The 27,844-nt window shown below is 46.1% G+C and overlaps 1 protein-coding gene across 3 annotated transcripts in view; it reads left to right on the forward strand.

The window, feature by feature from the left end:
- SHC2 (SHC adaptor protein 2) overlaps window positions 1–27,844 on the forward strand; it is a 708,489-nt gene that overhangs the window by 308,618 nt on the left and 372,027 nt on the right. The window contains exon 2 of one of the 3 annotated variants that reach the window (XM_069648025.1): window positions 4,735–4,932. The exons of 1 other annotated variant lie outside the window; for it this stretch is intronic. In XM_069648025.1, the coding sequence (XP_069504126.1) occupies window positions 4,738–4,932 (195 nt within the window). In that variant the 5' untranslated portion in view covers window positions 4,735–4,737. Of the gene's footprint in view, window positions 1–4,253; window positions 4,933–27,844 lie in introns of those variants that run through there. One more of the 3 variants, XM_069648016.1, reaches the window with a different exon arrangement.

Consider the following 27,844-nt stretch of genomic DNA (forward strand, 5'->3'; position numbering starts at 1 on the left):
TGCCACTGGGCGAGTGGCTGTTGCAAGGATTTTTGCCGCCATGTGTGGAATGCAATTTTGACACACCTATCTCCCTTATTTAGTGACTTCATGCCATGCACCCTCATGTTTTGCGGCAGCGTCACATTTGTGTCATGGCTGCCACATTCGCAAACTCAGGGCCGGCCTTAGGGGCAACAGCGCCTTGGGCGAATTGGTGCCCTCCCCAGCCCCCCGCGTGCCCCTGGTCAACAGAGGGTGGAGCGGAGGGGGGGGTGGGGCCAGAATGTGGCATTTTATTTTTTCTTTCTTTTTTTTTTAACCTCCTCGCTCCGGCGAGGAAGTTAATGATATGAACAGGGCGCATCAGCACCCTATTGTTATTAGATGTGCTCCGCTGCTGCGGTGCATTGAATAACAATGAGGCGCCTACCGCACCTTCTCCCCACTACGCCAGCTCAGGGAGCCCTTGAAAGACTCCCCTGAGCTGTCGTGGTGGGGGGCTAATGGCGATTTTTGTTATTTTTAGTGCCCGCGGTGGAGGGGCGAATATAATGACAATAAGGTGCTGAGAACAGCATCCTATTGTCATTAAATGCGCCTGCCGCCGCAGGCTCATTTACTAGCAAAAGTCTGGCTGCCTCGCCTTCTCAAACTACGCCAGCTTGACGGAGCCCTTGAAAGACTCACCCAAGTTGGCGTGGCAGGGGCTAAAGGTGCCATGGGCGATGTGGCACCCCGGGCGGTCGCCCGGCTCGCCTCCCCCTAAGGTCAGCTCTGCACAAACTCATTGACAAATTGTAACACACACGTACAGAAACGCACACGTACACGCAACGCACAACCTGGAAGCTTCATTCATAAGCAGAAAATACAGTATCAAACAAATACACGCAGGGGCGTGTCCAGGCAGTGGCCTGGGACAGCATGTGCTACCACTGGAATCTGATTAACCACACCAGGTGTCACCCCATTATTCTCAACTATGATCATTATGTGTGTGCAAGCTCGTACTTCATGCCACCCCTGCATAAGTCAGTGCCCCACTTGTACCACCCCAGTCAAGAGCCTAGAGCGCCACTAAGTACACGTACAGCATGAACAGGGGTGAATATAAGCTTCCTTCACAAGCATATGGGGTTGGGTGGGAGAAGGCATCGATCACAAATGATACTGCAAGGGCAAAGCAAGAGGAAATGTACTCACACAAAGTTAAACATGGGCAGGGTCAGTACATCCGCCCCACTGCATTGGCAGCACCAGTGCAAGCTTCCCTCACACATGGGTACTGGCAAACCACAAGGAAGGCCAGTTAACTTTCCTTTACAAATTGGTACAGGCTGGGCCAGTGCAATTTTCTGGTATCACAATTACCTGAACTAGGGTTGCCTAGGCAAACTCCCAAACAAACAGTTACAGACAAAGCATGGACAGGCTATAGCAATCTCCCTTCAAAGATAGGTCCACGCACATAATGATGAGCGCCTGTGCAAGCATCCCTGAGAGATCGTCCTTTGGAACATGAGTGCCAAGCAGGCAAAAAGCTGTCGGCAACCCCACTATTCAATGTCAACTCACTGGCTGTTTTGATCTTGCTTTGACTTGCCTGTACTTTCTAATCCTCAAACTACCAGATTCCTGAAAGGTGCCTCCAAAGGTTCATTTAGACTAATTCATTCCAAGAGAGTTGAATTTGCACCAACATTTTAACAGCAAAAGACCCATGCTACAACTTTGACAAGTTGAGATTTTTGCATTTACCCTCAACATGCACATATTCTCACTACCACGCTCACCTGGGCTGTGTAATCTAAGGGCAGTCACTGAGGACTAGGGTTCAGGATTGCTTGGGCAGTGGTCACAGAGAACAATTTGACCAGTTTTCAAATTAACTGCATAGCTTTTCAGTGCTAACTTTCCAAGGAGTGCTAGCAAACATTACACGTGTGAAATCATCCACAGGTTCATTTGAAAATATTGCAATGTGAAAGTACACTGAGTGCTCAAACATATCTACTCATGCTGCCGTTTTATAATTGCATAAATAAACAGCAAACACCACAACACATTTATTCTGGCATCAATGCTTCAGGTGTAGTCCTGTGTGGCATTGCTTAAAAACCTTTGAAATACACCAATTCACCTTTTCATGGCAATTAAAAGCTTTCAAACAATTGTGTGCTGCAATTACAGCTCTCATCATGCCCTTCCATGAGTTTGTGGAGACAGGCATCTGCCTCCTTATTACTCTACGTAAAGGAGACCCCTAACCCCTCTCTTCTGGTAGCCTTGCCTGCCTCCAGAAACTCTAGGCGCAGAAAGCTTCTGAGCTGCCGGTGGTATGTGACCTCTTTGGTCTATCAACATTTCACCCTGCCATAGCTGGGCTGTTTTCCCTTTGCATCCAGATTCTCTGCCACTGCAGCCTAAAACAAGGTGGCGGCAGGAAGTCAACACCTGAACCTATGAGTAACATGGTTCACAGGACGGTACCCCTTATTTAAAGGAGGGCATCCTGTAGCCACAGCTACTTTAGTTCTGATAAGATTACATCTTTTTTTAATTATCATCTCAGCAGATGAAAAAGTCGCTTTTTGGCACCCTTGGTAGCTGATGCTCTAGGAAGCAGCCTAGGATGGCTAGTCCTTACACTAGCATTGCTTCTGTCCTAGCCCCTTTTCCACTGTGCTTGCTTACTTCTAACTCATGGTAAGGTCCTGTTTCATTTTCCTCCTTATCCCTGTGATTTCTCTTCTCCCTTCTGTCATCTCTCCTTCCCTTCCTCCTCCTCAGGGCCCCGGAGAGGACTGAAGGTGACATTAAGATCAATACAAGAAACCTGCATAGATACACGTCCCTACTGATCTATATGTGGAAGAATTGGTGCCACACCTTAACCATTCCCCTCCTGAGCCACTGGTACCCTGAAACTCCACTCCCCCTGCTGCACTATACTACACTTGTCCGTTCTCTGTTTCCTATTCCAGAAGGTAATGTCATCTGATGGTACAGACTTCTCGTGCGGTTCTCACCCGCACGTTGATTATGGTATGACCTCTGTGAAAAATCATGTATCAGTCGGTATAGTTTGCTCAATGTGCAGACGCATGGAGTGCAAAGCCCTGTTTATTGTCATTATTGACTGTGGATGTACCAGGTGACTCACAAGAGACAAGAAAGGCAAGCCGCCTCTTCCTCGACAGAATAGGGCAATAGCTGGTCAGATAGCGCAGCGAGTTGAGCACTCGTTTTGACATTTGTGCGCAGCCTGCTGAGGCAGGTTCGAGGCCCGACAGGGTCAACTCATCTTTTCGAGGTCGATAAAGGTACTCAGTGGAATAATAATAACAACTGTTATTGTAGCGCTCAGATACCTGTAGGTTTGCAGCGCTATATAAAAACGACAGTATTGTCATTATTTCAATTTCTACAGAGAAGGTTTATGCCAAGCTGCCTCGCTCATTTCTTGATAGATTACAGCAGGCACGTGGACATTGACTTTAGAATTAGAGTAATAACAGTGTAAATGTTCCTTTGTTAGTACATTGATTTCGACTTTATTACCCCATCTCTCTCCATCTAAATCTATTTCTCTATGTCAGCATGAATATCTATATATTTATATATATATTACCTTCTACACGTCCCCCTATCTCTCTGAAAAAACATTCCCGACAGTGCAATGCATCACATCCCAAATCACCAATAAATCAAATTAAAATATCAATATCTGATGTATTTTATTTACACATATGTACGTACACACACATTATTTAGTAGGTGTGTGCGTGTGTCAAGTGGGAGGGAGAGGGCAGACTACACCCACTCTTGTTTACCAGAATGGAACCTCTGTACCCATGTATTTTCTCAGTACAAATGTGCATGATCTCTCTGCACAAATATCGAACACATGTGTATCGTGTATATGAGTGTGTGGGGGAAGGGGCTGACAAAAGAATAAGGACGAGGTCTGAGGCACAGAGACAATATGATGGGGGAGGAAGAAAGGGAACAATGTGTGTGAGTGATTGATGGACGGGGCCAGGGAAGGGCCGGGCGAGTAATGGATCACGGGGGCTAGAGGGATTGAGAGAGAACATGCGCGAAGGAGAGCGAGGTCTGTTTGTTTTTATTCAGTAGCACAGCTCTCCCAGGCCTGCAGTGTGCTGGCAAATGAGCAGTAATACCATGACATCACCGTGTGAGCTGAACCTCCCCTAGGGGTGGGGATGGGAGCTGAGAGAGGGAGGGGGGGGAAGCAGTGAGAGAGAGAGAGAGAGAGAGATGAGCCTGGGACCTGCACTCTAAAAGCACTCACGCACACACACACAGCAGCAGCAGCAGCAGAAGCAGCAGCAGGGCATGCTGACAGAGCCTGGCTATGATCGCTTTCGGAATGACTCGGTGACATCATTGGAGGAAAGGGAACACAGCCTAGACATGAGCAGCAAGGTCGCCTCCACACCGGTCACCTCCACATCCCCATCCCCAGCCCACGCTTGCCCCCAGCTGCCTGACCCGCAACTGCATGATGACCAGGAGGTTGCCACCACCTTCTGCATGCTCATCCCCAAGATGCCCCAGTGGAAGTTTGCAAACCCGTCTGGGTTCTTGAGCCGTAGCCCCTCTAGTGTCAGCAAGGACCTGCCAGCTGCCCGCGGTGCTGCCCCGGCGGAGGCAGCGGGGCCTGCCTCTAGCTTGGCCGCTGTCCTTACTGCCTGCGAACCGGTATGCTCAACTCCGTGCTCTTTGCAGGTGATGAACCGTTTCCGTGGTGGAGGCAGTGGTGGTGGAGGTGCAGGCGGAGGAGGAAGAAAGGCGAGCCGCGTGGAGGGCATCAAGCTTGCTGGCGAGGAATGGAACCGCAAGGGGAGTTTCATCAACAAACCAGCACAGGGTTGGCAGCACCCAGATGACCGGGTCATGGGGCCTGGTGTATCCTACATTGTTCGGGTAAGTTTCCATTACTACTATGCATGGGTTTACTCGCCACGCGCTACTTAGGCCACTGCTCACCATCCTTAGGGAACATTTTTATCAATGTTCTTAGTTGTCAGTTAGTCCAATGTGCATCTATGAACCATAAAATGTCTGAACTTTTGTGCATTGCCCCTCTTGAGTTGTTTCCCAAAGGTGTCAACTGTACCAGAGGTGGTAAGAAAGGAAAAGTAGCACGAGGATCTTCAAATGCCACTGCTGAGTGGGGTATGTGTAGTGTCTTGCCCTAAAACACAGCAGTTCCCTATACAGAGAACTCTACATTGTATTTGGGACTTTGCAAATTGTTGTCCTTTGCTTAGCGTCATGTGATACTCTCAACAGTGTAGGCCTCTTTCAGGCCAGTTGCATATTATCAGCCTCAAGTTCATCAGCAGAGTGGCTACCATACCTTCTAGAAAAGAGGTTGGAAACCTTTGGCTCGCCATATGTTTTGGACTACAACTCCCATCTGCCCCAGCCAGAATAGTCATTGGTGTGGGATCATGGGTGTCAAAGCCCCAAACACCTGTTGAACTACAGGTTGCAGACCCCTGTTCTAGATCCTCCATTCACAGAATTCGCCAGTAAGAAATGTAAAACGCATGCAGTATCCAAATTTCATGAATGACAAGTGAGATTTGGAAGTGTTTCACAGAATTAGGAGGCTCTGTCTTTACTGAAATTAAAAGATTCTGTAAAAGTGTACGTTGAAGTCCAATTGACTACGGGTGCAGTTATTGGTCGCTTGCCACACATGTCTGGATTAGTAAAATGAGCGCAGTTCAGTGCATATATCTGGACAGTATTAGGCCAGAGTAACACATGCAAAGCTTTTCTTTAGGGAATTTCGTGAGTTCTGTATACGGTATAGAGAAAAGAAATGCCCATTATAATGTTATGGAGGTAATAATGTACACCTACAGAAATGTAGACTGTATGACAATATGGATTTCACCTGGGGTTGGGTTGGCCATTGACTTGGAGCTATGTGGGTATGTGGGTACCTTCCATTCCTGGAATGAGGAAGTGGAGGGGCTGGTCAAAAGGGTAGCTTCAAACATTTGGCAGACAGAGTACAGGCTAAGTGCTTGTATGAATGCATGTGGATTTCTTGCATACCTCTCAACTCACACGCATTTGGTGGGTGACACCCGCCAAGGATTTCATTTGTTCACCCACCAATCTCTATACCCATCCTTACACTTTAATGGATTCTCGCCCGCCCAAAATGAAATGGCCTATTTTCATGTGCCCCGGGGACTCAAAAGGTTGGGGGTTATGTTTTTGTACATAGTTCAATGCCGTTTTCAGGCAGTTTGATGGAAGAGGAAAACATATGGCGCAGCCCCCAGAAAGAAGGGTGCCAGGGCTTAACATGGCGGAGGGGCCACAAACACCACCCCACCCCACCCCACCTCTTTCTCCTCAGGAGAAGGAACAGGAAGCAGGGGTCACAGATATGGGGACCCGTAGGAAGGGGAAACAGAGGCCAAAAAGGGGTTTGTACACAGGAAGGGGAGGAAGGCCCCTTCCCTGTCGAATGCCCTGATTGGAGGGTACAGGTGACTTCGCATCCTTCAACAGGTGACATCAGAGGCCTGATTGGACCTCTAAATAGTGGATGCAAAGGGGGGGGGGCGGTGCGGTCTCTTTCTTTTGTAGATATGTAATAATAAACTGCGAGCTTGTTTTGCTACAATAAGACGAGTTTGGTTTGGGCCCAGTTATTCGTATAAAGTAAGCTAAAGTGTAATTGTGCGATCGGTTGGGGCTGGAGGGGCGAACAGTACCCGACTGCCTATGTTAGAAGGGCGGTAACTTAACAGTGAAAAGAAACAAGGTCTGTGGTGAGTTAGAAGTTAGGAGTAAGTTGTCTCTCTCTTGCCCTCAGAGCCTGCAGAAAGGACCACTTGTTCCCTGGCTCACTCCAGAATAGATGCATTTACATAGCGCCTTGTAAACAGCTGACTCACACGCCAAGCCTCCTGCACGCCCATTCATTTCAATGGGCCTCTCACCCGCCAAAAATAAAATCGGGTGTTTTCACCTGCCTTTGGGACACAAATGGTTGAGAGCTATGCATTTACCTGGAGAGCACAGAGCAAATTATGTTAGCTGGAGGGAGAGCAGGGGGCAGGACCAGGCATACACTCTTTCATTTCCTATGCAAAAGACTGCTGTGGGGAGGAATCCAGGGTTCAAACAAGGTCGCACTCCCCAGAGTGTTACTTTGAGGCCCGTGCTGTTTCCATGGCCCAGATGCAAGGCAGAGCCCATTTCCTGAGCACAACCTACTTAGGTGGCTACTGCACCGAGTAAGGGCTCCAGGATAAGCATTGGGGAGCATGTGCTATAGCATTTCTATTCTTTTAGATCATTGTTTCAAATATAAAAATATACACTAGATATAGTTGCCATCAATACTTTCTCATTAACATTTTTAGTAGAACATACTTTTACATGGCAGCATCCTGTACCCATGATGTCACAGCTCAAGTGCTTCCTAGAAGGCCACGTGATCATACTTCGCGTAAGCCGGCAACGCTGAACAACACGTTCCTTGCAGCATGTCAGTGCTCAATTGGCTCGTCTTCTCTCTCTCTCTCTTTTTGATTGTTTAAATTCCGTGTTTCGTTAATTCCCTAATTTCGGCTAATGCAGACTGCGAGCGTTCTCTCTGCTATTGCGCATTTGTATGCTCTCTAGGCTCGCACGGCGGCAGCCGGGACCTCTCTGGGGAGTGAGGCCTGCTGCTTGGAGTGCGGTCACAGGCTGCACGCTGCTGGCAGCTGAAGCAGGCGGGGCACCGCCACTATGCGTGGCGGTCCCCCGTGCCCGACTCAGGCCATGCCGCCTAATGGAAGGTCACCGCAAACATGTATTATTTAAAATAGACCATACATGGGACAATGTGACCTCTAAAGACAGGGCAACCGAAATGAAACGCAAGAACGATGCTGAAAATGGTTTATTTTATATATATCATGTCATAAGCCCCCACCCCCAGGCCACCTTTCCCTCCAGTTTCTTTTTTTAGCGTGTGGTGTGCTGTAAAGCTCCACAATAAATGAATAATAAGGATTGGCGACTGCAATGTCACGTGTGCTCTCAGCTCTGCCCCCTCAAACAAAGTAGTCATGCCTTGTTCTCTTACAGTACTCATTTGCAGGCAGGCGGGAGGCTTCTGAGCGTGGGAACTAATTCCTGCCCAAGCCACAAAGCTTAAACCAAAACCGCCTAATACTGCAAAACCGTAAAAGTGCAAACAGAACCAGAAAGGGTGCTGCTCAGAAGCAGGGCTTTTAGGAGACCAGCTTGTTGTCACAATAATTGGGTTTGTGATGAACTTGAGGATACATTGGGCCTCATTGCGCGGTAGGCGCTAAGGGATTACCGGCACCGGTAAGGGCACCGGTGCCAGTAATCCCTTACCACCCTATTCCGAGATCCCTTAGCGGGTACATTCCTCAACGCCTGGTTTTACCAGGCGTTATGGACGGGACCCGTTAAGGGACTTCAGAGCTAACAGCGGGCCCGTTATTAGCTCCATTCCCATTGAGCCCTATGGGGGCTCGAATGGGAATGGGGAATGGTTCCCGGAATGGGGATTTACCAGGTTCTCCAAGGTCTCAATGACCCGGTAAGTCCCTATTCCGGGAACACGGACCCATACCGCGTAATGAGGCCCAATGTCTATTTCTTTGACTTTGTGGGGCACTTCATGGTCATGCTAGGTTGGCCATGGATGTCCTGCATTTGTAGAAACGTAGCAGCTGGCTCCTAAATTCCCTTCGACTGTGCAAGGATCAGACGTCCCTTATGCTCTTGACCTGTGTATTCTGTAGGCTGTGGGAAACACTCAAGTTGGACCCTTAAAATGAATTGCTTCTGAGGCAGCATTCCGAGAGCAACAATGCTGTCTGAGCCGCGGGCTCGCACCTGCTGCATGATAGTAGATGTTAGAAGGTCCTTAAATTCCTTGTTTCTGTAGGGTAACAAACTGGCAGTCATACACTTCTTCCTTGAACACCCCTTTCTGTTTGTGTGAGAGGGTTGTGATGAAGTCTGCATGCCAGCTCTAGGGACCAGCAAGGTGGTGACACAGGAGGAATAGTCCCACACTGTGTCAGCAGATGTTGGGCCAAGTAGCGATATGGAGAGGTTCCCCGGGGCATTCTCGCTTGAACCCTGTACAGGGTAAGCACAACCATACGGGACAGCCTGGCTGGCCCTGCTGCTTCTCCACCCCTCAGGGGGTAAGCACATGACAGTCTGGGTAGCCTCGACCCTCCCCAGGCCCTTACTTGCGCAACCAAGTGGAGCACTATAGCTAAGTCCCTCTAAAACTGAGGCAGAATCTATCTCTAGGCAGACCCCAAGCCTTAGCAAGGGAAAACAAATGTTCCCCTTCAAGGGAAGTCTGTTGTATTCACCTGACACTACCCAGCTCTGCTACTGTTACACAGAAGAAGTAGTGGAACTATGTTCCCTGCTGGCCTGCACCCACTCCCCGCAAACCACATCACCACGTACCCTCCCACACACAATACACACCACCAAACACTTGCACCTGCTGTGTAAGGAAACGTTCACTGCAGTGCACTGAGAGGGCAAGATTCAACTTCTTCCTACACTTTTATTTTAAAACGAAACCATTCCGGAACGGTTTCTTTTTAAAATAAAAGTATAGGAGCTGTAAAAGGTCATTTTAAAAAGTAGAGGAGCACCGCTCCCGACCGCTCCCGCTCACTTCGACCACTGCTGTTACAATGTATCCAGCACTGGTCGGATACATTGTAAGCCCCAGGTATATACTCTCTTAACTCCAGGTATATGCAGAGAGTTTGGTCACTTTATCTAGAGTTTCCTTCATACATAAATTACACACTGGGGGAACAGGAGGCCTGAGTCCGAGAAACACGATCCTGGGGAGGGGAGAGTCCAATCCAAGATGGGCTTGCACACTAAGCCCAAAGTAAGGCCATGGTCACCCAGTAGCAGCAGCCAATCGAAACCCTGCCCCAGTTACAAGTCACAAGTAGAGCCTCACCAGAAGCCGAGACCAGGGGAAGGAGGGAGGGCAATATTAAAACTAGAGACCACCAACCTGTCGTTGGTGGTTTGGAGGAGCAGAAGATTGCACGTTGTTGGTGGCTGTAGACTAGAGAGAGTTGGAGAAAACAGAGGCTAGAGAGACTGGAGAGGTGGCTGCAGGGGGAGCTAAGAGACTGTGGCAACGAGAGACTGAAGGAGACGGTGGTAAGTTCAAAGGTACAGTAGAAAACAGTGTCAATGACCTTCACTGCTACAATGGCCATAAGGAGGAGCACTGTCCCATAGTCAGCAAGGAGAGGAAATGCATGCCGGAAAGGTCTGCCCTGTGGCAGGACTCGATGGTGAGAGGAGGTACACGAGTTGGCTAGCAAGTTAATGATACCATAAAATGGGGGAAAGGAGCAGGAGGGACTGTGGCTAGGCTACAGCTCAAAAGACTCCCACCGTCTCTACATGCTGGCTACTCCCGCTGTCCTCCCACCATCTCTCCATGCTGGCTACTCCCGCTGTCCTCCCACCATCTCTACATGCTGGCTACTCCCGCTGTCCTCCCACCATCTCTCCATGCTGGCTACTCCCTCTGTCCTCCCACTATCTCTCCATGTTGGCTACTCCTGCTGCCTTGCTTGTTGGCAAGACTATGCATCAGAGTGAGTTTTGGGGTATGGGATCCCATAAAGCCAGCCAAAAGGAAAGCGTTTGGGAAACCCTGGTACACATGACTCTCTGAGCAACTGCAAACTGGTGACAAAACCCTTTCCTGGACAGCAAGGACTGCAAAGTTCATTTAATAGAGCTGAGACCCTTGTAAGATTGGAGAGGACATTGGGGGGTTCAATCAGGGGGTTTGGAGTGAGGGCCCGGTTAAACCAAAGAGAAGGCACATCCTGACTGGTTTGTTTTGGAAAAATCCCCTTTAAGTTGGCTCATTTGTAATTATACTGCTAATAAAAGTTGTTAAAGTTGAGCATTTGGCCTTGGTGTACTTCTTGGTTCCAGGTGAATCCTGTGAAACGCCCTACAGATTGATCGGGGCCTGTACTCCTATGCCTCATCCCATTTCCGTCACATACAGGCAAGGCACTTGTTTATTTAATGTAAAACGCATGGAATCTCGAGCTTTACGACCCTGGTTTATATAAAATGCCATAAAGGGCCATGGTGGCTAGGCTTTGAGTTCCCGGTTAATGAATAGTACAATGCCCGCAAGGGGCAGGCAGATTAAAGCCCTTCTCCCTAATATGATTCTGTACCTTACATGTGGTGACTATACCAGTTAAATAAGACATTACCTGACCTAAAATGGCTTTACTGTGGAACTGGGAGCACTCGGCATATGTTAGCAACATCTGGGCATAGAAGGCTGTGTCTTTCATATGATGCTGTTACCTGGTATGCAAAGCTATAAATGACAGAGGATGGCAGTAATAGGCCATTTGAGGCGTTGCTGGCATATGAAGGCGGTGCCCCAGTCTGCACTCCTTCTTCTGGATGCGCTCCTGGTATATCATGTCTGCTGCTACCTCTTAATTGCAGGACCATTTTTGATATGTGGTTGGTAACTAAAGCAGCCTTTTGTCCGTTTTAGTAACTCCTTATTTTATTAATTTACGCTTATTGTAGTTGCTGTCCAAGGTCAAGGAGCATCACTTCATGTGACATCAAAGTCAAGTGCTTGATGTCACTTCTGCTACCCCTAATACTTTGGCGACATGATTTGGTTGGGCCTTGAAAATGCTGCCTGTTCGTGTTGGCTAACATAGGAGGTACATTGTGGTTGGACCTTGAATTGCCTGTTTGTTTTTGTTTGGGCCTTGAACGCACTGTTTCTGTTTGTTGGCTTGTGGAGGTCCACAGTGCTTAGGCCTGGAATTCCTGTTTTCCCTATGGTGCATATCATGGGAAGTACATGCAGGTAGTTATTTAAAATCCTTGGTTCTGTATGCAAGCTGGTCTGGAAGATGCAGGTTTTTATGCCTTGACACCCCTGTTCCTGTAAAAGAAGGACTAAACTATGGAGCAAAAAAAAAAGTGAAAAAACCCACAGTCGGATTACATTTAAAATGCCCATTAGCCTGTGGCGCATTGGTAAGGGAAGTCTTTTTTTGAGCAAATGATAACATATTCCAGTTTAGTACCTGTTTACGAACCATCTGGTAACACATAATCTAATATTATTTAGTATAAATGTGTATCCTAACCTATTGCAACTGATAGTAGTTGTATTTGGAGAGATCAACATAAGTATAGACCAGGCATATATTTAAACTGTAATAAGCAAATCCTAGCAAAAAAAGATAGACATAACATAGGACCGCTCTAATGACTGAACATTATGAATTTAGGTATTGTTTTCTACTTGTTTGTCATAAAAGTGATTTTCATTCTTTACCTCTGATTTGAGGCTACGTAAAATATATTTTTTGTGATCATTTGCCGGTGTTAATTGCAAGCGCATTACATCTATTGTTGTGGAGAAAATGAAATGAGATAGGGTTGTAATGGCCTGGCAGGATCTTGATTTCTGATCTTTACATTTCATGTTGCTACATGGTAGATTTCCTGGTAGGAGCAGGATTGCTTGTCCTTAATCTCCATGTTGCTGAATGGGGGCATTCCTGGCAGAAACAGGAAGTCTGGTACTTAAACTCAATGTTGCTGCATTGTTGCTTTCCTGGCATGAACAGGATTGCTGGGCCTTAAATTCGATGTTGCCTCATTTTAGATTTTCGGGTAGGCACATGATTGCTGGGCCTTAAATTCTATGTTGCTGCATTTTGGCTTTCCTAGTGGGCACCGGATTACTGGTACTTCAATTCCATGCTGCTACATGGTAGCTTTCTTAGCAGGAACAGGATTGTGGGTCCTATAATTCCATGTTGCTGCCTGGTAGCTTTCCTGGCAGGCACAGGATTCTTGGCCCTTAAATTCCATGCTGCTCAATTGTTGTTTTTCGGGCAGGAACATGATTGCTGGCACCTAAATTCCATGTTGCTGCATTGTTGCTTTCCTGGCAGGAACAGTATTCGTGGTCCTTAAATTCCATGTTGCTGTGTTGTTCCTTTCCCGGCAGGACCATGATTGCTGAACCTTAATCTCCATGCTGCTACATGGTGGATTTCATGACTGGAACACATTTGCGGACACTTAAATTCCATGTTGCTGCATGGTGGCTTTCCTGGCAGGAGCAGGAGTTCTGGTCCTTAAATTCCATGTTGCTGCATTGTTGCTGTTCTGGCATGAACAGGATTGCTGGACCTTAAAGTCCATGTTGTGGCATGGTGGTTTTCCTGGCAGGAACAGGATTGCTGATCCTTAAATTTCATATTAATGCATAAAACCTTTCCGGGAAGTGACAAGATTGATGGTCCTTACATTCCATATTGCAGGACAGTGGCTTTCCTGGCTGGAACCGGATTGCTGGTCCTTAAATTCCATATTAATGCACAGTGGCTTTCCTGGCAGGCGCAGGATTGCAGTCCTTAAATTCCATGTTGCTGCATGGTGGCTTTCTGGCATGAAGATGTTTGCTGATTCTTAAATTCCATAGTGCTGCATGAAGTCTTTCCTGGCAGGCACAGGATTGCTGATCCTTAAATTCCATATTGCTGCACAGTGACTTTCCTGGCAGGCACAGGATTGCAGTCCATACATTTCATGTTGCTGCATGGTGAGATTCCTGTCTAGCAGAGGATTGTTTGGCCTAAAACTCCATATTGCTGCATGTGGCTTTCCTGGCAGGACCATGTTTGCTGGGTCTTAAATTGCAAATTGCTGCATGATGGCTTCCCTGGGAGGGACAGGATTGCGGGTCCTTACATTTCATGTTGCTGCATGGTGGCTTTCCTGGCAATGGCATGTTTGCTGGTCCTTAAATTCCATTTTGCAGCATGGTGGCTTTCCTGGCAGGCACATGATTGCTGTTCGGGAAATTCACATTGCTGCACAGTGGCTTTTACTGGCAGGAAGAGAATTGCTGTTCTTTGCATTCCATGTTGCTACATGGTGGCTTTCATGGCAGACACAGGATTGCTGGTCCTATAATTCCATGTTGCTGCATGGTAGCTTTCCTGTCACTCACAGGATTGCTGGTCCTAAAATTAAATTGTTCTGCATGGTGGCTTTCCTGACAGGGACATGCGTGCTTGTCCTTTAATTCCATATTGCTCCATGAAGCCTTTCCTGGCAAGCACAGGATTACTAGTCCTTAAATTCAATATTGCTGCACAGTGGCTTTGCTGGCAGGTACAGGATTTGCTGGTCCTTAAATTCCATATAGCTGCACACTGACCTTCCTGCAAGGTAAACAAGATTGCTGGTCCTAAAATACCATGTTGCTGCATGGTTGTTTTCTAGACAGACACAGGATTGCTTGTCCTAAAATTCCCCATTGGTATATGGTGGCTTTCCTGGCAGGTGCATGTTTGCTGGCCCTTAAATACCATGTTGCTGCATTGTATGCTTCCCGGGGCCACAGGATTCATGATCCTTAAATTCCATGTGTCTGCTTGATGGCTTTCATGGCAGGCACAGGAGTGCTGGTCCTTAAATTCCATATTGCTGCACAATGGCTTTGCTGGCAGGCACAGGATTACAGTCCTTACATTTCGTGTTACTGCATGGTGGTTTTCCTGGCAGGCACAGGATTGCTGGTCCTATAATTCCATATTGCTGCATCGTAGCTTTCCTATCAGGCACAGGATTGCTAGTCTTAAAATTCCATAATGCTGCATGTTGGCTTTCCTTGCAAACATGTTTGCTGGTCCTTAAATTCCATATTGCTGCACAGTGGGGTTCCTGGCAGGCACAGGATTGCAGTCCTTAAATGCCATGTTGGAGCATGGTGACTTACCTGGCAGGCACAGTATAGCTGGTCCTTACATTCCACATTATTGAATGGATGGCTTTATTGTCAGACACAGGATTGCTGGTTCTTAAAGTGCATCTTGCTGCATGGTGGCTTTCCTGGCAGGCACAGGATTGGTGATCCTTAAATTCCATGTTGCTGCTTATTTATTGCTTGATGGCTTTCATGGCAGGCACAGGATTGCTGGTCCTTACATTCCACATTATTGAATGGATGGCTTTATTGTCAGACACAGGATTGCTGGTTCTTAAAGTGCATCTTGCTGCATGGTGGCTTTCCTGGCAGGCACAGGATTGGTGATCCTTAAATTCCATTTTGCTGCATGGTGGCTTTCCTGGCAGGCACAGGATTGGTGATCCTTAAATTCCATTTTGCTGCATGGTGGCTTTCCTGGCAGGAACAGGATTGGTGATCCTTAAATTCCATGTTGCTGCTTATTTATTGCTTGATGGCTTTCCTGGCAGGCACAGTATAGCTGGTCCTTACATTCCACATTATTGAATGGATGGCTTTATTGTCAGACACAGGATTGCTGGTTCTTAAAGTGCATGTTGCAGCATGGTGGCTTTCCTGGCAGGCACAGGATTGCTGGTCCTATAATTCCATATTGCTGCACAATGGCTTTGCTGGCAGGCACAGGATTACAGTCCTTACATTTCGTGTTACTGCATGGTGGTTTTCCTGGCAGGCACAGGATTGCTGGTCCTATAATTCCATATTGCTGCATCGTAGCTTTCCTATCAGGCACAGGATTGCTAGTCTTAAAATTCCATAATGCTGCATGTTGGCTTTCCTTGCAAACATGTTTGCTGGTCCTTAAATTCCATATTGCTGCACAGTGGGGTTCCTGGCAGGCACAGGATTGCTGGTCCTTACATTCCACATTACTGAATGGATGGCTTTATTGTCAGACACAGGATTGCTGGTTCTTAAAGTGCATCTTGCTGCATGGTGGCTTTCCTGGCAGGCACAGGATTGGTGATCCTTAAATTCCATGTTGCTGCATGTTGGCTTTCCTGGCAGGCACAGATTGTTGCTGCCTGCAGTTCCCCCTTGTTTTCTCTTTGGTGACTTAGTTACGAGGTATACAGAGGTTCGGTATATGATTCCCTTTTTTCTATGGTTCATACATAGGCTGCTTGGGCCGTAGATCGCCCATCTTTTCGTGGCAGCATGTTGCTCACCCTCTGAGTTCCCCCAGTCGTGTATGGCTGGTCACATAGTTCGGATTGGTTCACTTGTGTTCTCAATGCCCTACATTGACAATACGTGCAGGGCAGGAGACCCTGTACTGCCTTTATATGATGGTCTGAATGGGCCAGCCAGGTTTTATACAAACATTTATTTATTTGATAGCATATCAGGCAGCAGGCTGATTGGGGATACATATTTTTAGTAGCTACTGCATGTCCGGAAAAGCTGATATGTGACATTCATCGGAGGAGGCAAGATTAAGATGCTTCATGACCCCCCTCTGGCCCCTGCTCCGCCCACTCCTCCTGTCTCTGCTGTAGGTATGTGATGAGGTGTAACTCCTGGCGTGTCAACTCCCCAGGGGAGACATCTGTACTGATTGGCTCCTCCAGCAGGATCTCGCAGGGCATGATGCCCAAGGAACTTCTCCTTACATTACAGCAGCACTCCAATCCCTTCCATGACTCCCAGTGGAACAAAGCATTGACTACAAGCTGGTGTGTTGGTCCCACAGGGATGTCTGGTCTTTCAGTCCTTTGTATCCGTGAAAAGTAACTCAGCGCTAAGCTATAAAGCACATCTTTATCTAATCGTTTTACGAACCTAATCCTATGAATTAGATCGAAGATTGTATGTTTTATTCTTATGAGAATGGCAAATACGGAAGTGAAAGATGTACTCTATTTTTTAAATGATTGTTTTGTGATGTATTTCTCTTTCATGAATTAATTGTGTAAAATTTGCGGATTAAACCAGAACACAAATAATTTAAAGAAAATTAACAAAATAGAACACATCTGCGACTGAAGGGAAAATACTTCCATTCACGTGCAAGGTCAGACATTATGCTGAAAATATCTAGAATGCTACTTGGCAAAAACCATAGAACAGCCTCACATTGTTATTAAACTAAAGCAAGTTCAGCTTAAATTCTGGAAGGAACTGAAAACGTAGTCTTCTAGTGAGCATTGCCAGAAACAACAGTCCTATTGGGGCGACCCCCCCCCTATAGGATTTGCCATGTCAATGAAGGTCAAAAACGTGTCCTCGACCAAACCTGACAATATGGACTTCCTCATACTTATTTCAAATGATGGGCCTCTGTGAGGCCTATCTACTGCCCTGACGGTGTGGCAAGCGGAGTGCTGTGAGAGCGGAATATACGGAAGGGCAGTAGCAAGCAGCAGTGGGGCCAGCAAAAGTGGCAGCGCGTGGTGGGGAAGTAACAGTGGGGTAGTACTAAGGGGATGGATGAGTAAAGGAATGGTTGCGTTTCAGAAAAATAGAGGTTTGGGGTTGGAAGGAACAGAAACAGGGCAGAGGTCTGCCATCATTATGATTACTAAACCGATAGAGTGGCATGAATCTGATGGCATAATATCACCAGCTTTAATGGATGTCGGCGTAATTTGGCTGGCAGATGGTCCTATATCTACTTGAGCTCAGATCCCTCCCCACAGCTCTTGTTGGGCCCTTGCTCCCCCCAGCCCATACGTGCACAGCACCGTGACATGGCTGACACAAGGATGAACCCGAATTGAACGTTGAGTCAAAGGTCACTTATAGTGGGAAGCGTCACGCCTCTTCACTCCCTCTCTTCAGGAGGAAGCATCACCTTTGACCCCAGGATGACTCTCAATTGAACTTGGAGCCACTTGCCACCTTCGGGGTTACGGTGTCACTTGTTCACCCTGTCTCTCCAAGAGGGCGCACCACCTTAGACCCCAGCATCAGCCTCATTTGGAATTGGAACCTCAATCCTCTTTCCATTGAGGGACCCTTACGTCTTCACTAGAAGAAGCAATAGGTTTGACCCTGGGTGACGCTCGCTTAAACTTTGCTGACCTCTTCCAGATCCTAAAGTGTCACTTCCTCGTTGCCTCTTTCCTGGATATAAGGACTGCATTTCTCTGCAGATCGGCCCTCAGTGGAACTTGAAGTCACTGCATCTTCCAGTGGGCGAAGTGTCACTCCCTCACTGTGTCTCTACAAGAGGAAGCGTCACTCTAGACCCCTGGATGACCCTTGGTTGAATTTTGAGGCCAGTGTCTCTAACGATGTGGACCTCTCACTTTATCACTAGGTTTCTACAAGAGAGGGACACAGCACCTCTGGCAAGGAGCAGCACACGTCTGTTCTACTGTGCTTTTTGTAAATGTGTAATCCTTCCGTGGCGTTGTGCCTTTTAGGACGTTTTCCAGTCTTTCTTCACTTAGAAGAAAGACTGGAAAAAAGGGCAACTGGTAAGTTAAGGACGGCAATGCTTTCGTTAACACATTAAACATGGTCTGCCAGCTGTGACATGTGACTTAAAAAGAAGCAAGTTTCTAGGTTTCATTAAAATATATATATATATATGCATTTTCATTTTTGCAAAAATGTTAACATCCTATACAATAAAACAATACGTCGAAACAACTAAACAATGAAATACTGATCCATCATCTATCAAGCTAAGTCCACAGGCAAATATAGCATCACTATCTTATGCGTTTCTATAAAACATGGACCAGGAGCAATAATGGGTGGATAGAGGGAGAACGAGAGTGGGGAGAGAGAGAGAGGGAGAGAGGAACACATATATATATATATATATATATATATATATATATATATATATATATATATATATATATATATATATGTATATTTATATATATATATAGAGAGAGAGAAATAGAGTGCAGAGAGAGAGAAAGAGAGTTCAGAGAGAGAGAGAGAGACAGAGAGACATAGAGGGAGAAAGAGGAGGGAGAGAGAGAAACATATATATATACATAGAGAGAGAGAGAGAGAGAGAGAGAGAGAGAGAGAGAAACACACATATATATATATATATAGAGAGAGAGAGAGAGAGGGAGAGAGAGATAAATAGAGTGCAGAGAGTGACAGAGAGACAGAGAGAAATAGAGGACGAGAGAGATAGAGGGAGGAGAGAGGGAGAAATAGAGTGCAGAGAGAGGGAGAGAGAAATAGTGCAGAGAGAGATACAGAGAGACATAGAGGGAGAGTGAGAGGGGAGAGAGAGAGAGAAATAGAGTGCAGAGCGAGAGAAATAGAGTGCAGAGAGAGGCAAAGAGACATCGAGAGAGAGAAAGAGATCATGAGAGAGGGTGAGAGAGAGAGAGAGAGAGAGTGGGAGACAGAGTGACATAGAGAGAGAGAGAAAGAGAGAGGGAGAGAGTGAGAGAGAGAGAGATAGAGCAGCAGAGTGCAGAGAGAGAGAAATAGTGTGCAGAGAGCGACAGCGAGACAGAGAAAGAGTTAACGAGAGAGGGTGAGAGGAGGAGAGTGAGTGAGAGACAGAGTGACATAGAGAGAGAGAGAGGGGGGATTGAGAGAGAGAGTGGGAGAGTGAGAGCAAGAGAGTAGACTCTCACTATGTACTTACCTGCCATTAATTACCATGTGGTAAATACTGTTACCGAATGCAGAACTATTGGGTTCCTGCCCCATTATGAGAACACCAAAGGTTTGGTGGTAATGGATGCAGATTCTCAGAATGGTGCATTCGGTATTTCTGAAAATCTGTATTCATAATGTAATTTACATAATTATTTTGCAATGTCTGCACTTTGTGGACTGGGCTCGTGCACAGCCCAAAGCACACAGCCTTCCTTACCTGGAGATCCAGCTTCCCCTCTTAGCCCCTCCTTTTATAAAATTATTGATACATTGGGCCCACTGTTCCTGTTTTGGAAACTAGAAGCAGGACAGTCATTGGACCCCATTGGTGTGACAGATGATGCAGCCATTTTATACTTCTATCTAAATCCTGAAACTGTCCCAATGAGTATATGTGGTGCATGGTTAAAAACACTTTAATGTTAGCGTGAGTGTTATGATAAATGGAATGAGCACCAAGCCCAGTATGCATTATGTAATTAGTGATTCAAACATGCAACCCTTTTCATCACAGACATATATTGTCAAATATAAAGATCTGTGGACCTATTTATGCTCCCAGATGTGCATTGATGTCCTGCAAGCAGCCAGGAACCCCAACTGGTGTTGCCTGTCCCCTTTCCTTTCCTCATAGGGATATTTTGAAAGGGTATCTGGCCATTGCATCGAATGAAATAGCATCGAATGCCATACCAGAGGGGAAAAAAACATTGAAAAAAAGCATTGAATGCATTTTTTTTATTTCAAGTTTTTAGTTTAATTAAAATGGGGTTCAAAGGTTAAAAAAAGAGGGATCGGGGGACCGACCCCCCTTTAAAAAACATGAGCAAATGCATTCAATGTTTTTTTCGATGCTTTTCTTTCTTCTGGTATGGCATTCTATGCTATTGCATTCGACACAATGACTATACACCTTTCGAAAGAGTGCAATAGAGATGTTCCAAGCAGTTCATCTTGGAAAGACAATCTTCGATGAGAAAAACAGGTATATGAGTACTCCGAGCCTTGATCATGTGCTTTGCTCAGTAAGAAAAGTGTAACATTTTTGTTGTGATTACAGTTTATCAAGGAGGTGATCATTAGAAATGAACATTGTAAAGTTTTAGAAAAAGCTTTTTTAATAGTTGCTATTGCTGAGAATACAAAGCAATGTGTCATTCAAAGTGTCCTGCCTTCTTGGAAAGGGTTGCACTCAAATGAAAACCAATGATCTTGTACTTTTGTGAGCACCAAGTCAATGGGCCTCATTACTAGTCCGGCGGTAGCCATGCCAGAAAAACCGGCAGGCTGCCGCAGGACCCGAAATACCATTCCGCATTTGTGATTGCTGGAATCACCGGGGCATTACAACTCCGGCGACCCGATAATTCCGGAGGTGGAATTCCGTAAATCCCCATTCCCATGGAGGATTCCATGGGGATGGGGACCATGGAAACACCGGTTCTGTCTATGACGGAGCCAGTGTTTCCATTTCCACCTGCAGGTGGGTGGCGTTACTCCTGCCAGGTCAGACCTGGCGGGTGTGACACCTCCCACCTGCAGAACTCGGAATCAGCTGGTCTGGAAACAATGGAGGCAATGGATTTACCATCACGGTTGTTTCCGGACCGGCAGGGTCGTAATAAGGCCCAATATTTAATTTAGCTGCTGGCCACTGATTTGTTTGTAGTGCTGCTGATCTTAAACATTTGTTACGGTATGCGCAACCACTAATTATTAACAAAAAATAGAAAATAATAACTGCATTCTGCAGACCCAGCTGACTGGTACTTTGGTCCCTTCAGAACCCCACAATCCCCGACAGAGCCTATCCATGTCCCCTTTCCTCCCCCAATCAGAACAAGTCTCCTCAGTGTGATGGTGACAATCCTGTAGAACAGATGAAAAAGAAACTCACAGCAATCCACCTTCCCACCTTTCAAGATGCTGGTGTTTTTTTCTCTGGTCGCCCTGATGTGTGCAATGGCTGTTGTGGCTTTAGCAAATATGCAACTGAGAATGTGACTTTCACCCATAGGTAGAGAGACACACAATACGAGACGCAAGGTCCCATCACTATAGAAATTGTCACAAACTTCCAGCTTGCTGTTATGCATGATGTTAAGAACACCTGACTGGTCAAATAAACGCACACCCTTTTCTGCATGTCAAGCTAGTAGAAGTGGATATAAATGAATCTTTAAAAGGAACTTTATTTACGGTACTCAATTTATTTGCCTTGGTAGCAGACCCAGATTTGGTAGGAGTGCAGAGGGTCTTTCATTTGGCAATTTCTCAACACTAAACATTCATGCCTAAAAAAGGCACTCATAACATTAAATTGCGAGGCCTTTGTTAGGTGCCTTTTTGTCATCGGCCTTTTGTCTAGTTCATGGCTGCTCTGAAAGTGAGTAGCTTCTTGCAATACAGGCACAAAACGGGCTGGGTTGGCTGCAGCCATTCAGTAACACTGCCCATTAGCAGGGCATTGCTGAAAACCAAAGCAAGTGTGAAAGCCTAGCTGCCAGGGGCAGCAAAAACAGCCTGCAGGGCTCTCCTGACGAGGCCGCAGCTGGGGGAAAGTTCCTGCCCTCTCCGATTGTCCGGTGCTCTGTGTTATGGAGCCTGTGGGTGGCAAGCTTACCTACCCCCATTCCCCAGCAGCCATACGCTACTGACACTACCTCTGTCTCGTCATCCCTCAAACATGTTCGCAATCCCCCCAAAGTGTTTCCATGCCCCTCCTATAAGCCATCACAGGGCCTAATGCATCTGCCCGCCATATTCTCAAGGTGCATTCAGGGACCCTATACCCGTCCTAAGTCCCATTATATGTGCATTCCTACACCCAGACCCAGAGGCTCCATTTTGCCCCAGTGTGAAACTGCATGGATATGGGTGGGGAAGGGGGTGGTAGTAGGTGTGTAGGCTCATCATATGTTTACTCACATGCAACATGCATGCACCCATTCGGGAAATACCTTAGCATGACCCCACATCTGACTGGATCAGGAGCAGGGGAATGGGGAATGCACAATGCACAGAAACATATTTTCTGAGTGTTTGACATTGTTCCAGGTCCGCAGAGCAGCTGCCTGGAATACATTGTTTCACCTTCAGAAAGACTACACATGTATTTCTTTGACGTTTAAAATTCTATGTGACATGCTATTTAAGGCAGACCATAACTAATCGAGTACTACTCCATGTGTGGATTGATGTACATCAGCAGCCCCTAGCCCCCCAACCACGTGGATGCTGAGAGCCGGCGAATGCCTATATGTCGGGCACGGAGGCATTTAATGTGTAATCATGGGGCTGTGCTCCTGACATTTGATTGTCCACCCAGCCATGCAAAACTGTACAGGGCCCCTTTGTGAGTAAGGTGACCTATGCACTTTATAGACTTCGACATCTGAACAAAACACATGATTTGTGGTTCTAAGAGATGTCCAGTTCTTTGTTAATCAGATCCTATCTGTTTCCATGGATATCTTAGCATGGTCTGATTCTGGGCCCATGCCGGGCAGAGTTTTCCGGCTAGTGGAAGGAAGCTACCTATGCAACTGGTGGTTTGAGCGCAGGACAGTTCATCATTTGGGAGCGGATGCTCATGGTATTCGAACAGTGAGATATATTAGATCAGCACACAACAAGGGGTTATAGATCAGATCAGCACACAGCAAGGGGTTATAGATCAGATCAGCACACAGCAAGGGGTTATAGATCAGATCAGCACACAGCAAGGGGTTATAGATCAGATCAGCACAGAGCAAGGGGTTATAGATCAGATCAGCACACAGCAAGGGGTTATAGATCAGATCAGCACACAGCAAGGGGTTATAGATCAGATCAGCACACAGCAAGGGGTTATAGATCAGATCAGCACACAGCAAGGGGTTATAGATCGGATCAGCACACAGCAACGGGTTATAGATCAGATCAGCACACAGCAAGGGGTTATAGATTGGATCAGCACAGAGCGAGGGGTTATAGATCGGATCAGCACAGAGTGAGGGGTTATAGATCAGATCAGCACACAGTTAGGGGTTATAGATCAGATGAGCACACAGCGAGGGGTTATAGATCAGATCAGCACACAGCAAGGGGTTATAGATCAGATCAGCACACAGCAAGGGGTTATAGATCAGATCAGCACACACTGATGGGTTATGGATTGGATCAGCACACAACAAGGGGTTATAGATCGGACCAGCACACACTGAGGGGTTATGGATTGGATCAGCACACAACAAGGGGTTATAGATTGGACCAGCACACACTGAGGGGTTATGGATTGGATCAGCACACAGCGAGGGTTATAGATTGGATCAGCACACAGCGAGGGGTTATAGATTGGATCAGCACACACTGAGGGGTTATGGATTGGATCAGCACACAGCGAGGGTTATAGATTGGACCAGCACACAGCGAGGGGTTATAGATTGGATCAGCACACACTGAGGAGTTATGAATGGGATCAGCACACAACAAGGGGTTATAGATTGGACCAGCACACAGCGAGGGGTTATAGATTGGATCAACACACACTGAGGGGTTATGGATTGGATCAGCAGACAACAAGGGGTTATAGATTGGATTACCACACAGCAAGGGGCTGAATTTTGCCATCAAATGGGAACGTTCAGAACCAAAGCTGGCCTTGGACCAATAATGGTTGGCACAGGCCCAGTACCCAATGCGCTCCTGTTCAGTGCATGGAAACGTTTTAGGGCTTTAAAGAGCTGCAGAATGATATCACCCAAAATGACCTACAACCTAAGAGGGCAAAGTCTTCATTTGCTGAAATACCTGAAGGGTACTGGGACACAAGAAGGATGATTGCATGTTTCACTAAGTGGTGACCTTTGGGCCGGACCAATAATTAACACAAGATAAAAATATTGAGACGATGGAACAGTGTTTTAGAAAGTCGAGGTGCAGGGGAGAACAAACAATCCTGGCACAAAGATTGTATAACATATTCAACATAAGGGTATCTAAAAGTGAAGGATACTCCCGTCCCCTGCACAGTATCTAGGGCTTGTATTGCTAACAAAAGTAAAATAGTTTTAGATAATCCAATTAATACTTTAAGACAATGTAATGCAAAGTAATTTCAATAAAGTAGACTTATGAACAACATTCACTTTGTATGGAACCAGCAAAATATCGTAGAATCCACTTTTGAGTATCCAATGATCACCAGAAAGCAGTCTTCAATAATGTATTGTCATTTTAATGCTCAGCGTGCTATTTGTATCCCTTCATCAGGATGAAAAGTGTTCAATCTATTAAATAAACAGTCAACAAATACAAGTTTTAGAAAATATGTATCATAGTTGTACGATTTGGAAAATAAAGTACAGACACGTATGATCACGTAAGTCATTTACCTTTCAAGTGAAAGTCATAAATATCTTCTATTGATGATCATTGGATACTCAAAAAATTGATTCTACGATGTTTTGGTAAGATTCTATACAAGGTTAATGTTAAAGCACCTAGCCCACTCCATTCCAGAGGGTGGAGCGGTGAAGATAAGTCCCAAGTTGGCTTGACATGCCAACTGGGGTGAAAGGAAGGGAGAAGGACGTCCCAGGCTGGGAGAAGGAAGCCCCAGGCCACACAGAGGAGCAGACCGGATGAAGATCGCGGCCCACCTCCTGCGTCTAATGACGCACTGGTGAGGAGATGGCCAGAAGAAGATTGCAGCATGTGGCAGTGATCCGAGGCAACATCCGGGGAACGCTGCCTGATTTCAAGATGGAGGCACAGGCTGGGCAGTGATAGGGGCAGCCCCCATGCTAACAAGGCTCATCCAGAAGCTAATTAATGTCTGTGGGGTGCGGCAGTAACCTCGGGTGGCCCCAAGCCCACTGGGCCACACAGAAGAAGAAAAGGGTCACAGGGTGTGGCGAGGACAACAAGTGGGCCCCCCAGTCATTGACACCCACCCAGAAGACAGCCCAAGGCCACAGGGTGCAGCAGTTAACGCAGGCAGACTCCCACTCAGGCAGGGTGCTGCCCAGGACTTTTAAAAAGTGCAGGGAGCAAAGTGATCATGGATGGCCCCAAGTTGTAGACGGGGCCACCCAGAAACATGAACAGTGGAGCTAGGCCCCAGCCATCATTGCAACCAGGCTCTGCCAGAACCAGCCAGCATGAAACTAACCCTACAATGCAGCTCTGCACCAGCCAGCATGTGCCAGCCCTGCAATGATGCCCTGCAACAGTCAGGTTGTCCATCAGTGTCACCACCAGAGACAGACCTTAAGGTACTGAAAGGAGGTAACTGACTGCATCAGTCACCCAGTTGTGACATAGTGTTTATATGTAGTATAGATGTTGTATGCCAATGTATATATTACAGTGGCTGCAGTAGTGGTAGCGGCCCTATAGTTATGGTTAAGTTGCTCAAACCATAGGAAGAGCACTTTTTGGCCGGCTTATAACTCCCCCCCCCAAGACTAATCCTGCCAAACATTGCAAATATAGTATATGGCCCCCTCGGTTTGATTCCGCAAAGGTTTCATCCAGGTGGGGCAAAGTTACAGGGGGTTCCCAAAATGTGTGGTTTTCCTCATAGACGCAAAGGAAAAAAGATTTTGCTCATGCCTACAGCCCAAACCGCTAGATGGATTTTCACCAAATTTGCACCAGGAGTGGCGGCATGATCCCGAATGTGTGCTTTTGTAAATTTGGTGTAAATACATCCAGTGTTCTTTTTTAAAAATGGCTCAAAAGTAGGTACAGTAAAATTGGTGATATCAGGGTTCGGTCTGCGGACTCACCTATTTGCTTCGCGGACACCCCCCTGGACCAAATGGGGTGTGGTGTGATGTCCGCGGATATCGGACGCACCCGCTGATTGGATGGTGAAAAGCTTGAGGTGCATCATATTTAGGGAAACGGCCGCAATGTTGGATCCACGGCCAGCAGCATTTTGCAAGCAGGCCAGTTCTAATGCTTTTTAATGTTAGGATATGTGAGGTCTACAGACTGACACAAATGTTTTGAGTTAGTTCTCTGTAACTGAAAATGTTGCTAGAGATTTACATTTCCAATGCTGCCGAGGGTGTTACAGCATTGCTTGTGACCCAATGTTTTGAAAATAGGTTGACATTTTACTGGTGTTAACTGTATGAGGTCTCCGAAAACAATAACATGTTTTCCTCCAAACAGTTCTTCGTAGTCGGTTTTTAGGACTTCTTGCATTCTTAATTAAAGCCAACATGAGGTTAGAAACCATACTTACCTCATCTTTTAGGAGCACTCTCATTTGTTCAGAATTCTGCGTACTTCAGTAGCAGCCTCTGCTGATAATGTTTAGTCTTCTAATTTATTTTGGTGTTCTACTGGAAGGAGAAGTAGTTGGTGGAAAGTTACACCTCCTATGTTGTAGGCAGCTAAACCTGTGGTGGCTGTTAAAACAGTCGAAAGGTTGTTGTTTGTGAAGGTTTGTAGAAATGTGCTGATTATTTTATTTAAGAATGTTTTCCCAGATCCAGACCAGCTTCACAATTTACATACAGGAGAAGAGGTTCATAAATCTTACAGCTACACATTTTAATTTCATGTTTAAAACCATGCTCAATTTCTTTAGTCACTTCTAGAAAAAATGTGAGTTTTTCATCATTTAGCTTCGATTTGAGCACTGTCAAGTCTTCTTCAGATTGTTTATATTGACAGATTGCATGTTCTACCTCAGTCATGGCTATTTCTTCTTCATTTAGAATGAGTGGTTCTTGGTTTCCTGTAAGGGAAGGTTTACTGCCCTCAGGAATGGTTTTATCTAGTTGAGCTTCAATTTCTTCCTCTTGTAGGCGTTCATTGTCCAGCATTTGTTTGTATTGTGTGAAATTGAAATTTGTTATACTGTTTTCATTTGCTTTGAATGAAGTTTCAAATGAGTTATAGTCACCTAATAATTATTATTCTTTTATCCAAGTTTTAAAAAGTTGTAATAGGGCCATGTAATACAGTTCTCTATGTTGTGGAGATTTAATTGATAACAAATCCCAGGTTCAGTTATATATAACTGCCCTCTCCCGAGTCCTCCTTAATGAGAGAAGCCCCCCCTATGCTTAGACCTTTACCCTTGATTTTATTTGATGAGAAAGATTGAGGTCCTTAGTTCAGTCTCGCTGTGATGTTTTGATGTCTTGATGAATTGATGACGCGTCGTGGCTTTGATTTGATACGAAACCAATCTTAATTAATAAAAACAAATAATAATAACTTTATATGATTAATTAGGCTGGGTTCGGTAAGTTTTACTAGGCTTCCTTCACAAGTTGAGACTGAATATTTGCCAGTCATGACATCTGGTGTGACATTGTTTTTGTAGGAGTAGTTTTGGGCATTGGCATAAGAGTACATGTT

This window comes from Ambystoma mexicanum, chromosome 1p (genome assembly GCF_040938575.1).
Source record: "Ambystoma mexicanum isolate Mex_15411 chromosome 1p, UKY_AmexF1_1, whole genome shotgun sequence".
Taxonomy (NCBI): Eukaryota; Metazoa; Chordata; class Amphibia; order Caudata; family Ambystomatidae; genus Ambystoma; species Ambystoma mexicanum.